At 34.7% G+C, this 15,752-nt stretch overlaps 1 protein-coding gene across 1 annotated transcript in view; it reads left to right on the top strand.

Annotated features, from left to right (window-relative positions):
* marchf5 (membrane-associated ring finger (C3HC4) 5) overlaps positions 1-13,042 on the top strand; it is a 51,591-nt gene extending 38,549 nt beyond the window's left edge. Inside the window, exons 3-6 of the mRNA XM_030155890.1 lie at positions 4,356-4,486; positions 4,580-4,763; positions 7,486-7,652; positions 12,493-13,042. Of these exons, the coding sequence (XP_030011750.1) occupies positions 4,356-4,486; positions 4,580-4,763; positions 7,486-7,652; positions 12,493-12,609 (599 nt within the window). The 3' untranslated portion in view covers positions 12,610-13,042. The remainder of the gene's footprint in view (positions 1-4,355; positions 4,487-4,579; positions 4,764-7,485; positions 7,653-12,492) is intronic.
* Positions 13,043-15,752: the final 2,710 nt, after the last annotated feature.

Here is a 15,752-nt window from a genome sequence, read left to right as displayed (position 1 = left end):
ATTATTATTATTATCCACCTCCTTCTTCTATTTGCTTGTTATATCCTCTTTTGTGACAGGGAAACAAACAAATCTTTATTATCCACATAAATACTTTAGCTTAATTGTTGTCTTTCAGCCCTCCATCATATTATCTTTGAGCATAAAATGAATCATACAAATTTTAATATCAAACAATGAATACCTACTATTGCCATCAGTGACATTTTAACCCCTAAAGACTCAGTGCTCCTTTTGTTGCAGTTCCAAAGGGAATTGTTCCTCTATATTTAACCTTCCTTATGTGATTTATCACCATTCATTGTATTATTATCTTCTGTATTTTGTGTTTTTTTTTTTTACAGTGAAAATCAGGTGTTTTCCTATATTTAATTGACTGATCATGTAGATGTTCATTAAAGCTCAAGTAAATGCAAAGTTTTTTGTATTGGAAACAGAGAAAACTGAAGAAAAACTGCCTTTTTCAGCAAAATATCACCATTATATTGTTTTCTTTATTTTTTCTTTTTTTTTTTTTACAGTGAAAATCATGTATTTTCCTATCTTTAATTGACTGATCATGTAGGCGTTCATTAAAGCTCAGAGTAAATTCAAAGGTTTTTAGATCAAAAACAAAAAACTGGAGAAAAACTGACCTTTTCAGCAAAATATCACCATTTATTATGATATTGTTTTCTTTATTTTTCTTTTTTTTTACAGTGAAAATCATGTATTTTCCTATATTTAATTCATGGATTATGTAGATGCTCATTAAAGCTGAGTAAATTCAAAGGATTTTATATTAGAAACAGAGAAAACTGAACTGTATAAAGAAGTGGAAAGTTTAAAAGGTAACAATACACATACAGGGTGGGGAAGCAAAATTTAAAATATTTTGAGGCAGGGATTGAAAGACAGTGTATGACCAATTAGTTTATTGAAAGTCATGAGAATTTATTTGCCACAAGAAAACTGACATAATAGAAAATGTTTTTATTCTATGTGTCCTCCTCCTTTCTCAATAACTGCCTTCAAACGCTTCCTGAAACTTGTGCAAGTGTTCCTCAAATATTCGGGTGACAACTTCTCCCATTCTTCTTTAATAGTATCTTCCAGACTTTCTCGTAATAGTTTTGCTCATAGTCATTCTCTTCTTTCCATTATAAACAGTCTTTATGGACACTCCAACTATTTTTGAAATCTCCTTTGGTGTGACGAGTGCATTCAGCAAATCACACACTCTTTGACGTTTGCTTTCCTGATTACTCATATGGGCAAAAGTTTCTGAAAAGGTATGGATAATAGTGTTAGGTATGATTATGACATCAATATATGTTTGGTTTCAAAACAATTGACGTAGTGCCTGCTGAGAAAAAGCAACTAAATGTTCATTGTAAATTTTGCTTCCCCACCCTGTATATAAAAGAAAAGTGGGAGAAAAAAAGTGGGCAGAACATTAATCGGAGGAGGAATGGGAGTATATAAATATCAATGAGCAACAATGGAAAACAACATGTTCCCTATCATGGAGGGAATATGGTTGGCAGAACATTGCAAGGTACTTTATTACACCAGCGCAGAAATCTCAGGATACAAGATGCTGGAGACTGCGGTGAAAGTAAAGCCAATCATTTTCATATATTTTGGGACTGCCCTTATATTGTGCCTTTTTGGCAGGCATTGAAGAAAAGCATGGAGAAAATTTTTCAAAGTCCAATTTCCTTTCACATTTGAATCTATATACTTTGGAAAAGAGAAGCAGGGGAGAACACATTCACAGGATAAATATCTATTCAGAATATTGTCGGTAGCAGGGAAAAAAGCCATCACTAGGAAGTGGCTAAAAGAGGATGCACCAAAAATGGAGGACTGGACAGAGGTTCTAGATGACAGCTATAGGATGGAGAAGTTGACTTTCTCTGTCAGACTGGATTCAAACAAATTCACCAAGTATTGGAAAAACTGGGTTGATTTTATAACACTGTTAACACTGTTAAGAGCAGATTTTACTTGATAAGAATAATGTGCATATAGATTCATGTAATAATGTGCATATAGATTCATGTAAACCCTTGGTTCGTGCAACACACTTTAAATGTTCAATGTTCATCTTATACAAGGGAAAAGAATGGAATATGAAATATACTTATTTCCCTTTATATTTTAGGTTGCTTTGTATATTTTTACTATTTCTGTCAGTGCTCCTCTGTTGGAGTATGTTTTTGTGTTTTTGTTTTATTTTTTCTTTACATACATAGAAGTCATGTTAACGATGTAAAATGCTAAGATGATGCTGACTGAAAAAATACTAAAAAGATAATTACAAAAAAAAGAAACAGAAAACTGAAGAAAAACTGACTTTTTCAACAAAATATATCATTAACTGAACATAAACCCAGTGTGTAAAGGAAATCACAACAATACTGCAAACAGTCAAAACAAAAAACGACAAGGAAAATGGTGTTTTTTAAAAAAAAAAAAAGAGCCCAAACTGTATTTTTATTGAGAATAATGTGCATATAGATTCATGTAATAATGTGCATATAGATTCATGTAAACCCTTGGTTCGTGCAACACACTTTAAATGTTCAATGTTCATCTTATACAAGGGAAAAGAATGGAATATGAAATATACTTATTTCCCTTTATATTTTGGGTTGCTTTGTATATTTTTACAATTTCTGTCAGTGCTCCTCTGTTTGAGTATGTTTTTGTGTTTTTTATTTTTTTCTTTACATACACAGAAGTCATGTAAACGATGTAAAATGCTAAGATGATGCTGACTGAAAAAACAATACTAAAAAGATAATTACAAAAAAAAAAAGAAACGGAGAAAACTGAAGAAAAACTGACTTTTTCAACAAAATATATCATTAACTGAACATAAACCAAGTGTGTAAAGGAAATCACTACAACACTGCAAACAGTCAAAACAAAAAAAAAACGACACGGAAAATGGTGTTTAAAAAAAAGAAGAAGAGCCCAAACCGTATTTTTATTGAGTCGGTCTCGCTCACTGCTCTGTTTTGCCCCCTATTACACAGGGGGCAGGAGGTGAACTGAGCATGCTCAGATGTCTGTGGAAAGTGCCAGGTCTATTCTCTCAGCACAGTTTGAATTTTTAGTATTGAGCAAACGGTTGAATTTTCATGAATATTTAAACTAAATCCTCCTTTCAGAACGCTCCCCACAGACATGTCAGGGGTTCAAGGGTTAATACAGTGGCTCTCAATCTTTTTCTGTCCCTTTGGAGGACGAAAAATCTCCAGGTCCCCCTCAACCCCAACAACATTGTAACAGTGGTGCAATTATAACTTTTATTGAAAGAAACATCAATACTGTAACAATACTTTTTGCTTTTCCTTCAATTATTTGTTGCGCAGATTGAAAGTAACTTAGATTTTTGTGTGAACAATACAAATAAACTCAACAAGACTGCTCCGTGACACAATGTTTTTCCAAATAAAAATAGGAAGTGCGTAATTATCTTACAACTATGACAATAAAGTTCCTTTTTTTTTTTAGAACAAGCAAATTAAAACAAAACAGATAGTAACTGATACAAATACATTGTTACAAATATTAAATTATTTAACTAGTAGTATTGTGACTGCCTCCGCCGCTACCGCTGCCACAATAATTCTAGCAAATTAGGCTACTGGTATTATTAAATATTTTTGTATTATCACAACAATTATTATTTTCCCCCTCACTCCCCCTCTCTCTTTCTCACTTTCATTTACACCCCCCTCTTCCCCTTTTCCCTATCACCCCTAACCAAGCTATATGGTTTAGTGGCTATTTACATTTATGATCTTTTTCTTTGTAATATGATGTTGTTGTTGTTTGTCAATACTGTCATTGTTGTTGTTTTTGGTTTGTTTATTTGAGTTTCCCTTTGTTTATGTGTTGTTGTTTTTCTGTCCACATTGTCTTGTTAACTATCACTAATAAAAAATAAATTAAAAAAAAAAAAAAAAAAAAAGAACAAGCAAATTTTGGTAACAAAGACGAACATTTTAACAATATCAGTGGCTGCAATGAGCCCCTTTACATCGCACATCTCAGAACATTAAAGTGCAAACTGTGCAAAAACACAAACATTGCACACTTTTGTTTTCCAGTCCAATCCTTGTCCATTCTCCAAACTTAAACTCTTTGTCTAGTCTAGTGACAGATCACCATGGCAGTAGATTTGTTTGTTTTATATCCCTAAAATGAGTCCAGGCCTGACCTGAAAAAAAAACAAAACAAAAAAAAAACACCCAGGAGTGATCCCATGACCCCCCGCGGCAAGCCTTCACGCCCCCCAGTTTGATAAACACTGGGTTCATAGAATTGCCGGTCTTCACTGGGCTCTTTGTCGGTTCTTTCAGGTCCCATAGTTTACGTGCTGGACCTGGCAGACCGCCTCATCTCCAAAGCCGGCCCCTTCGCCGCCGCGGGCATCATGGTGGGCTCCATCTACTGGACCGCCGTCACCTACGGGGCCGTGACCGTCATGCAGGTCTGAGCGGGTTCTGGAGGCCAGACTGGGTCCAGTTTAACTCCACCGTTCTCCTTCTGACCCGTCGTGTTCCGCCGTCCTCTGTCCTTCCAGGTGGTGGGTCATAAGGAGGGTCTGGACGTCATGGAGCGGGCCGACCCTCTGTTCCTGCTCATCGGACTACCCACCATCCCCGTCATGCTGATCCTCGGTAAGATGATCCGCTGGGAAGACTACGTCCTGCGCCTGTGGAGGAAGTACTCCAACAAACTGCAGATCCTCAACAGCATCTTCCCAGGTCAGTGAACGCACCGTCGCCGTCTGATCTATTTTAATCCAAACTGCCGGGGTTTTATTTTTAGCTCGGTCACAGGTTTAAGCGGATATTTGCTTCCTTTTATCATAATGTCGTAAATCCGTATAAGAAGAAAACGAACCCAGACGATGAGTCACGGGCTGAATGCAGACAGGTGGGTTTGGTGATGAACTGTGCGGTTGTTAGTTGAAGGGGTGCGGTTTAATTCATTTCTTATTTCTTGCACAGTAATTATATGAACATGAAGACGCCTAATGGAGAACAACATATTATAGGCATCATCATACACATGTAGAAAATAGGTTTATTTATTCGTCACATGCACAGTTATGCATTGTACAGTGCACAGGGAAATAGTAAAATAAAAAAAAAAAGACATGCAGCACATACAGTAAAAATATATATATATATACAGAAATTTAAATGTATATGGAAAAAAAGTCACAATTTATAAGCACTTGCTCCTGTTTTTAATGAGTTTATTTTGTACAGTTTCACTTTTATTTTAACCCTTAGGGGTCTGAGCCTATTTTGGCCGTTTTTGAGTACTTTTGATTTTACCTTTATATACTATATACTGAAATGTTTATTATACTCATGTTTGGTATCTGTTTTTTCAGCACAACTTCATCTATCTCATCTGCCTGTTATTTTTCACTTTAACCTACTATATTAACACAAAAGGACAAAAAACACACCAAAAATATAAAATCCGATTTGAAAAGTGTATATAATTTATTGCATAAATAACACAAAGATGCTTAACGAACCTTTTCAGAGATTTTAAAAGTGAACATTGGTTCCAAATATTAGGTATGTAAAATCAAAATTGTAATAACTTAAAACTGTACTCAAATATTTGACATAAAAGCAGATCTTTACATGGGTGCTTACTCCAGTTTCAAAGGGTCTTATCTCTGGTTGTGTTTGCTCTATCAACGTCAAATGGAAACTGTGAATTGGGTTTATTAAAAGTCTGGTTTAGAACAGCTCCAAATGTAAAAAGTCATGAGATAACTTGTTATAATGTGGTGTTATAGAAATAAAATTTGATTAATTGATATCATATCTATATTTAGAAACTCTTGATATTATGGAATTGACCTGTTTTTATTAGTTGTAATGTTTTTCTGTGTAAAACAGGTCACCTGTAAATCTAATTTCAATCAAAGTTTGTTTATATAAAGGGTTCGTACAGGTCCTTGAAATCCTTGAAAATGATTGAATTTCAATGTTGTGTTTTCAAGGTCTGAAAAGTGCTTGAATTTTAGTTTAAGTGCTTGAAAGTGCTTGGAATTATAACTCTGTGACGTGGTTTATTTCAGAGTGCTTGGTGATTTTTCAACTGACAACTCAAAAGCTGCATCAATACCAATGCAACTATTTAGTAAAAAAAAAAAAAAAGTGCATTTTTATAGATGAAAACAGCTCAACACATCTTAACATTTTAAATGTATCAACCCCGTGGCCTCAGTCGGTTAATTTGCTTTTTGGGGGTGAATCCAAAATGTTGTATTACAACAACAGAATCACAGAACCTGCAGAACTACTGTTTGTTTGATAACTGGAAAAACACACGTTCTGAACACAGTGTAAACTCAAGCTAATGTTGTTTTTCATTATTAGCTGGACTTCACCTTTTACTGATAGTTTCTACCTCTTTAAAGCTTTTCCACTGGTGTTTTTTAGGTGTAAATTAAAAATATGATTAAAAACAGTTGAAATAAATGCTTCAAATCAGTAGAAAAACCCAAATTAATGATGTCAGACCCTCATATGATTCTGTATAGATGTTGTTTTATTCAGTTTTTTGGTCTCACACATTTCCCCTCAGCCCCTCCTCCTTTATCTCAGCTTCTTTCCACCTTTTTAACACTTTTCAGAGTTGAGGGTCTCAGCTGCTGTTGATAAAAAAGAAGAAAGTGTCACAACATGATGACGATTATAAAAAGACCAGTTAAACCTCAAACGATGAAGAAACAGGACATTTTCTATTGGTTTCAATCAGCTGTTTTTAACCCTTTCATGCACTGTCCACTCCAGTGGACAGTTCTTCTCCAGCTGTTCTCTTGTATATTCATGGGTTTTGTTGTTTTAGTTCCATATCAGCCAACACAGTGGACGCTTATGAACCATCCCATACACTGTAATTCAGACCATTACTGTAACTTTGCTGTCCTTGATAAACCTGATCTGCACTAACATGTTGGAGTGTAAATCAATTGTTATTTGTTAGACAAGAAGGGTTTTTTTGCCTATTATCTCCATGAAGTGAGTAATTACTAGCATTTAGAATATGTTAAAATGTGAGAAGACATCAGATTAGCAGCATTAAAAATGTTTTTATTTCATTGTTTTCATATCACTCTCTGATATTGGGTTTTAAACACGTTTCTTTACTTCAAAAATTAAATGCATGGATATTTTTGTAACTCCATAGAAAAAAAAACCTCGATCGCATTGTGTTTTTCATGGCTAAAGACTGAAGAAAAAAATATTGACTAAGGTTCTCATAATTCGTGCATGAAAGGGTTAAGCAGGTGAAGCTGATAATGACACCAAACATGGCTGAAATAACCGGAACACGAACATAGAAGGTGACATGTTCTGTCGTGAATCTCCTCATACATACGGATGAAGGGCTCATTTCTGTTTGATAACCTCACACTTCCCTCTAACCCGGTTCCGTTGTTCTTGGTTCCAGGTATCGGTTGTCCAGTTCCTCGTATCCCCGCAGAAGCCAGTCCACTCGCGGACCACGTGTCGGCCACGCGGATCCTCTGCGGCGCCCTGGTTTTCCCCACCATCGCCACCATCGTGGGGAAGCTCATGTTCAGCAGCGTCAACTCCAACCTGCAGAGGACCATCCTGGTGGGTGCAAACACCACCTGCTCACACACAAACGACAATCACAACCAAGAATGTGTCTGATCCAGCTGCTTTTTTATGCCCCATCATAGATTTCAGCCATATAGACAAACATATGTAGATTCTATTTTGTTGCATACACTATATGGACAAAAGTATGTGGACATGTTGAATTCAGGTGTTTCTTTTCTAACAGGGGTCTGAGATACAAAACAATAATTACACTGGGTCACAAAAAAATGTTTTTTGCAAGTTGTCTAGGTTTTTTCAACTGAATTAGGACCATTTTGCACCGCTAAATCCAAAAATGACATCTGTTTTTCTCAATCAGGTCAGGTTTTTTTTGCTAATTTGATTTTGAAAAATTTGATCTTCTCACAAAATATAATAATTAATACCAAAATAAGATTGGTAAGCACACTTTACGAAACTTGTGACTTGATTCCTGTTAGGTACAACGGTGTATTCACCGCAGATGTAGCAGAATACGTCAGGCTTATTTTTGCAAGATCTTCTAGTTGAAGCCATTTCATTCACCTGTAATATTAAAAAAAAAAACATTAATCATAAATTGGCAAAAGTAAAATCTTCAGAACTCGTTTATTGCAAGAAATATGAAAGAATTTTGTATCATATGATGTGAAAATGCCCATAAATGTAAGCAAAAATGTTAAAAGGCCAATATCTAGCATAGTTCAGAAAGTTGACCTGATTGAGCAAAATTAATGTGATTTTTGGATTCAGCACACCAAAATTATCCTAAATCAGCTCAAAAAACTTTAACAATAAATTTGTTGTTGACCAGTGTAATAAATGTCATAATGTAGTTTTATATTGGGATAAATATTGCATTGGTTAGTTTTGTTTTAATTGTTATCTTTGCTTCCAAAATGCCACAGAGATGGTTTTTACTTAATTTCTCTCAACATTTATTTATTTATTTTTTATCCATGACTAGGATTTTAAATGTTCTACCTCTAAATTTCTAAAACATTTTTCATGCTATGACTGTAAATAACAATTTTCTACCATAACTAACCATCTACTTTCTTCACATCTCAATGAGGAAGAAAAATCCCTCATTAAACTTTAAGGAAATATGGATGTTTATAAACTATATGGACAAAAGTATGTGGACACGTTGAATTCAGGTGTTTCGTTTCTAACAGGGGTCTGGGATACATAACAATAATGACAAATGTCATAATATAGTTTTATCTTGTGATAAATATCATATTGATTATTAATATTGATGATTTTTTTTTTATCTCAAATCCGCATGACCAGGACATTTTACAGCTGTAGATATGATGTGCCCTAATATTTTTGTTCATATAGTTTATAAACATCAATATTTCCTTTTTAAGTTTAATTCCTTTCTTCCTCAGTGAGATGTGAAGAAAGTAAAAGGGTAGTTGTGGTAGAAAATTATTATTTACAGTCAGAGTATGAAAAATATTTGAGAAATTTAGAGGTAGAACATTTAAAATCATATTCATTAAAAAAAAAAAAAAAAAAGCAAAATCAGTGTCCTGTTCATGCTGATTTGAGATATAAAGATCAATATTTCCTTTAAGTTGAATGGGAGATTTTTCTTCTTAAGTGAGGTTAGTTAGAAATTTTGAGGCAGAACATTTCAAATCATAGTCATGGACTAAAAAAAGAAAAAAACAATTAAGTAAAAACCATATGTGAGGCATTTTGGAAGGGAAGATAATTTAAACCAAACTAACCAATGCAGGGATATTTATCCCAACATAAAACTCTACCTCTAAATTTCTAAAATATTTTTTATTTGAGATATGAACATCAATATTTCCTTAAAGTTTGTATCGATGTTTTTTGTTTTTATCTCAAATTATCATGAACAGGACATCTTACAGCTGTAGACATGATGTGTCCCAATATTTATGTCCATATAGTTTACAAACATCAGTATTTCTTTAAAGTTTAATGAGAGATTTTTCTTTCTAAGTGAGATGTGAAGAAAGTAGATGAAAATTATTATTTACAGTCAAAGCATGAAAAATATTTTAGAAATTTAGAGGTAGAACATTTAAAATCATAGTCATGGGCGGGGGGGGGGGGGGGGGGGGGGACAAAAATTAAGTAAAAACCATCTCTGAAGCATTTTGGAAGCAAAGATAACAATTTAAACCAAACTAACCAATGCAATGTTATTTATCCCAATATAAAACTATATTGTGACGTTTATTATTATTGTTTTGTATCCCAGATCCCTGTTAGAAAAGAAACACCTGAATTCAACGTGTCCACATACTTTTGTCCATATACTTTATAAACATCCGTATTTCCTTAAAGTTTCGCGAGGGATTTTTTTTCCTCATTGAGATGTGAAGAAAGTAGATGGTTCATTGTGATAGAAAATTATTTACAGTCAGAACAGGAAAAATATTTTAGAAATTTAGAGGAAGAACATTTAAAATCCTAGTCATGGATGAAAAATAAATAAATGTTGAGAGAAATTAAGTAAAAACCATCTCTGCGGCATTTTGGAAGCAAAGGTAACAATTTAAACCGAACTAACCAATGCAATTATAGCCTATTTATCCCAATATAAAACTGTATTATGACATTTATTATTATTGTTTTGTATCCCAGACCCATTAGAAAAGAAACACCTGAATTCAACGTGTCCACATACTTTTGTCCATATCGGTGTAATTGAACCAAACGGATCAACGCAGACTTCATGCAGGTTAAACATTACGTAACTTTTCTCGGTCACAGTACCTGTAAAATCCACCGGAAGTGAGGATGACGATGTTCCTTCCTCGTTTGCTTCACCTTCAGCGGAATGACAACCGTCAGCTGTAGCTCCGTTGTACTATCCGTGCTCATATTATCTGTAGCTCCTGGTCTTTTTACCTGCTGCTGAACTCTTCAGACTTTGCTGCTGCGTCTTCATACTCCTGCTCAGCGGTGACTTCAGGGGTTGTTTTCACCTCACCGGACCGCTGGAGCTTTATCCATTTCTGATCATATTCCTTCCTCTGAGCTGGACCTGAGTCGGATCGATCTCTAAAGGCCTCATTTACATTATGTCATTAGATTCTGCCCAAAGGACTTTTCCAGAGTCCACGACCAGGATCCTATGGAGGACTGAGTTCTTCCCTCAGAGTATTTTCATCTGTGAACAGCGTTATGCGAGAGTCTTTAACCCATAAAGACCCAAACATCCACCATCTACCAAAAGCTGATCTAAAAACAAATCTAAAAAAAAAAAAATTAAAAAAACAAAATGACCTAAACTGTTCAATACCTGTTAATCCACTAATCCTATTGAATACATGTAAATAATTAGTATAAAATGCAGTTTGTCGTCTTTTCATGGTCATCAGATATGACCCATTTGGACGTTCAGAGGCTCCGTAGTTACCGTGGAAACACCGTCATCTTCTACAACATTGATTCACCAGTAAAAACCCATGGAGTTGGATCAGTGACAGTGGATGGACACACTGGGTTTATGTTCAGTTAATATCTTTGCTGATAGTCACTTTTTTTTTTTTCAAATTTCTCTTATTCTAATATAATAATTCTCAACTTTACTCTTGAGTTTTTATGAACATTTACATGATCAGTAAATTAAATCTAGGAAAATACCTGATTTTCACTGAAAAAACACAAAATACAGAAGATGATATTACAATAAATGGTGATAAATCAGTTAAGGAAGGTTAAAGAATTAATTTGGGAACGGACACAAAAGTAACACTGGGTCTTTATGGGTTGAATAAGGCGCCTTAATAGAGACTCTGTATTTTTTCTTCAATATTTCGAACAAAATGAAAATAGCAAAAGTGATACCACTGGTTTAAAACTGGGGATAGACATCTTTACACATTAGACAGATAGTTGAGGTGTAAGAAAATACCGGTTCTGCAATATATCGTGATATTTCATTCCACAATACTGTATCAATATTAAAAAGTACTGTATTGATATTTTTAGGTATTTATTCAAATGCAGATATTGTGGAGGTTCTTTTTTGTTTATATTTTATTTATTATTTAACACTCTTATTAAATAATGTTAGTTTCTTTGTTGAGTTCGCACAAAAATACTGTTCTGAACTAATAGAATATGAACATTTGAACAGGATCTTAAACTGTAATGTCTGTAAAACAGAATTTCAGTTTTAACACAGGAACATTTTCTGATATAGCATTAGATCCTGTTCTGATCAAATAAAAATGTGTTTAGTATTTGTGCAGATTTCTGGTGTAATTCAATTCTTCAAGGAAACAATCATTAAAAAAAAAAAAAAGAAACAAAAAATTGCCTTTTTAACAGTATTGTGATCCTAGTATTGTGATTTGTGTCGTATCGCCAGATTCTTGCCAATACGCACCCAAGAAAGAAAGAGACAGAAAAATGGAAGGAAGGAAAGACAGAAAAACAGAAGGAAAGAAAGAGAAAGATGGAAGGAAGGAAAGAGAAAGGAAGGAAAAACGGAAGGAAAGGAAGAGACAAAGACGGAAGGAAGGAAAGACAGAAAAACAGAAGGAAGGAAAAGAGGAAAGAAAGAGAAAAATGGAAGGAAAAAACAGAAGGAAAGGAAGAGACAGAAAGATGGAAGGAAGGAAAGACAGAAAAACGGAAGGAAAGGAAGAGACAGAAAGATGGAAGGAAGGAAAGAGAAAGGAAGGAAAAACAGAAAAACGGAAGGAAAGGAAGAGACAGAAAGATGGAAGGAAGGAAAGACAGAAAAATGGAAGGAAGGAAAGGAAAGAAAGACTTGTATAATATGTATGCTGTTCTTTAAATAATATTCCATGTGACATTAAATCAGCTGTTTTTGTGTGTTTTTTTTCCACAGGGGGGCATTGCGTTTGTTGCCATCAAAGGGGCGTTTAAGGTCTACTTTAAGCAGCAGCAGTACCTGAGACAAGCCCACCGCAAGATCCTCAACTTCCCTGAGCAGGAGGAGGCCTGAAGACGACGACCACGAGGGGGGGAGGGGCTACGAACTGTCAGTCAGACGGAGCAGGAAGCGGCGGCGGGAAAACCGGCCCTCATTCCCTTCTCCGTGTCCACGTCCGCCCTCGCTGCGCCTCAGCCCCATCACTCGTTAGGGTTCGGACTCATCGCACATCGCATCGTCGCAAAAAACAACAACGCCGCGTAAGGACCCCCCCCCCACCGCCGCTACACTTTGTTTTTAAACTTTTGATGCTTTCAGATAAGCACTTGCGCTAAAACGCCTCTTCCTCCTGGATCAGGACGGCGGCGCAGAGGGAACACGTGTCGGAACAATCAACCTCGTCAATACTCGTAAACTTAACTGTATTTTAAGGAGGAAAGCGAATGCGGGGCATGTGTAATTAGAGTTTTATAATAACGATAATAAATGATTGTTTTATAATGTTTATTTTGCAGATTTATGGAGCCCTTTGCCAATGTTTGAAGGGGTTTATATTCAATACCCAGGAGGGAAATGTTCAGTGGATGGAATGTATTAACCAGAATAAACTAACCTGTTGTGAAAAAGCACCGTGGACGTAAACGAACTGTGAAGTGTCGAGAAGAAACTCAGACATAAAACACTGAAACAGTGAAGTACAGGTGATGTGATACCGCTGTAGTTTTATCGTCACCTCCGGGTTCACAGCAGACGGATTGTGGATATGTTTTTTTTTTTTTTTTTTAATTTCGGAGTGATGGGGATTGATGTTGGATATAGGAAACTGTTTTTGCAGCTTCAGGTGACGATCACATGATGCGACACTTTGCACCAGGAGATGTGAAACTGAAGCAGAAATGACACCAACATTTCTGTCTGGACTCGAGTTCCTGTTTTTCTTTTTTTTTTTTTCGTCCCTCACATGTGACGACGAGACAGACTCCTCTGCTGAATTACATTATAGACGATAGGAAACGCAAAAAACGGGGTCGTTGAGTTCAAGGGTCAGTTCACCTGAGCTTTACCATCAGATCATTTCGTTCAGGTTCCACATTCAGAAGGTATGAGAAGTGGGTCATAATAAAAAGTGAAATTACATCATGAAATTATGTTCACATCTACAAAATCTGAATAGTATAAACAAACTGAAATGTCTTGAGGAAAATAAGTGCAATTTTATTAATATTCTGCCTCAGTTTTATCATTTACACATGTACACTACCAACAAAAAGTTAAGGATATTTCTTTTTTTTTTGGTCATTTGTAAATAAAACTGTCTGGTCATTAACCCTTTCATGCAGAGGACAGTTATTCTACAGCTGTTCTCTTGTATATTCATGGTTGACATGCAACTAAAACAACAAAATCCAACACAGTGGATACTTATGCACCATCCCATAATACACTGCAATTCATACCGTTACAGTAACTTTGCAGTTCTTGAGAAACCTGATCTGTAGCAACATATGAGTGTAAATCAGTTGCTAATTGTCATTAGACTGTAATTAACAGTTTTTTGTTTGTTTTTTACATATTATTTGAGTGCGTAATAACTACTATCATAGTATGTTAAAATGTGAGAAAACATCAGATTAGCAACATTAAAAAAAACATTTATTTCATAGTTTGCACAGAGTATGACATTAAATGCATGTTTCTTTGGTTCAAAAATTAAATGTATGGTGTCTAGCTGAGTGGACATTTTTGTAACTCCATGAAAAATAGGTTCATTAAAAAAAAACAAGTTTCAATCACATTGTTTTTTTCATGCCTAAAGAGGAATAAAAACTCAGGGAAAAGAATCTTGATTAAGGTTCTCATAATTCATGCATGAAAGGGTTAAAAAAAATGTGTTTCAATTCACACAGAAAAGTAAAAAGCGCTGCGCAAGAATCCCAACTGGAAAAAAAATTCCAAAATTAAAAAATATCCTTAACTTTTTGTTTGTAGTGTACATTACAGTTTACAGTTGGATCTACAAATACACTAAACATTCAATAACAGGCACAATACTATTAAAATTGGACTTATTTCTATTCAGATATAGTAGGTTGTTTACATTTGTTCAGTTTATTCACATTTTTTGTTAAAGGATAGTTTATATATGTCAACATTTTCATGTCATTTTACAGTTTTACACTTAAAGAGAGAAATTTGGACTTGTCTTTATTACCCTGTCCTCTGAAGCCAAGGAGTTATTGTGTTTTTACCATTAGATCATTTAGATCAGGTTCCACATTCAGAAGGTATGATAAGTGGGTAATTATGAAAAAAAGTTCAATTACATTATGAAATTATGTTCACATCTACAAAATTTCCTTAAAAGTCTGAATAGTATGAACAAACTGAAATGTCTTGAGGAAACTAAGTGCAATTTTATTAATACTGTGCCTCAGTTTTTTCATTTACACATGTACACTACTGACAAAAAGTTAAGGATTTTTTTTTTTTTTTTTTTTGGTCTGTCATTTTTGTAAATAAAACTGTGTCTGGTCATTAAAAAAATGTGTTTCAATTCACACACAGAAAAGTAAAAAGTGCTGTGCAAGAATCCCCACTGAACAAAATAGCCCAAAAATTTTAAAATATCCTTAACTTTTTATGGTGGCCCAGAGGTGCAACAGCCCAAAAAAATTATCCACTAGCCCAAAAATTATCCACTGTAAGAAAAAAAAAGAGAAAGCCCAAAAAATTACCCACTATAAGGAAAAAAAAAAGCCCCAAAAATTTTCCACTACATATTTTTAAAATAACTTTATTTTTTGCACACAGACCTCCACTTCTGGCGAGTTACTTCGTTAGCATTAGCCACATTAGCTGAAAGCCTAAACATTTTCAGCCTATGCTTTTATTTTTTCTGGTGGCCTTAATTTTAAAGCAAGAGACCTTTCGAGTAAACAGCGCCCCTTTAATTAGGAGGTGGATGATGGTTCTTTTTTTTCTTATAGTGGATAATTTTTTGGGCTGTTCTTTTTTTCTTATAGTGGATAATTTTTTAGGCTGTTCTTTTTTTCTTGTAGTGGATAATTTTTTGGGCTGTTCTCTTTTTTTTCTTACAGTGGATAATTTTTTGGACTGTTCTCTTTTTTTTTTTCTTATAGTGGATATTTTTTTGGACTGTTCTTTTTTTCCTAGAGTGGATAATTTTTTGGGCTATTCTTTTTTTTCCTTATAGT

This window comes from Sphaeramia orbicularis, chromosome 15, assembly GCF_902148855.1.
Source record: "Sphaeramia orbicularis chromosome 15, fSphaOr1.1, whole genome shotgun sequence".
Lineage (NCBI taxonomy): Eukaryota > Metazoa > Chordata > Actinopteri > Kurtiformes > Apogonidae > Sphaeramia > Sphaeramia orbicularis.
Note: the sequence above shows the minus strand (reverse complement) of the source record. Positions and strands in the feature narration are given on the sequence as shown.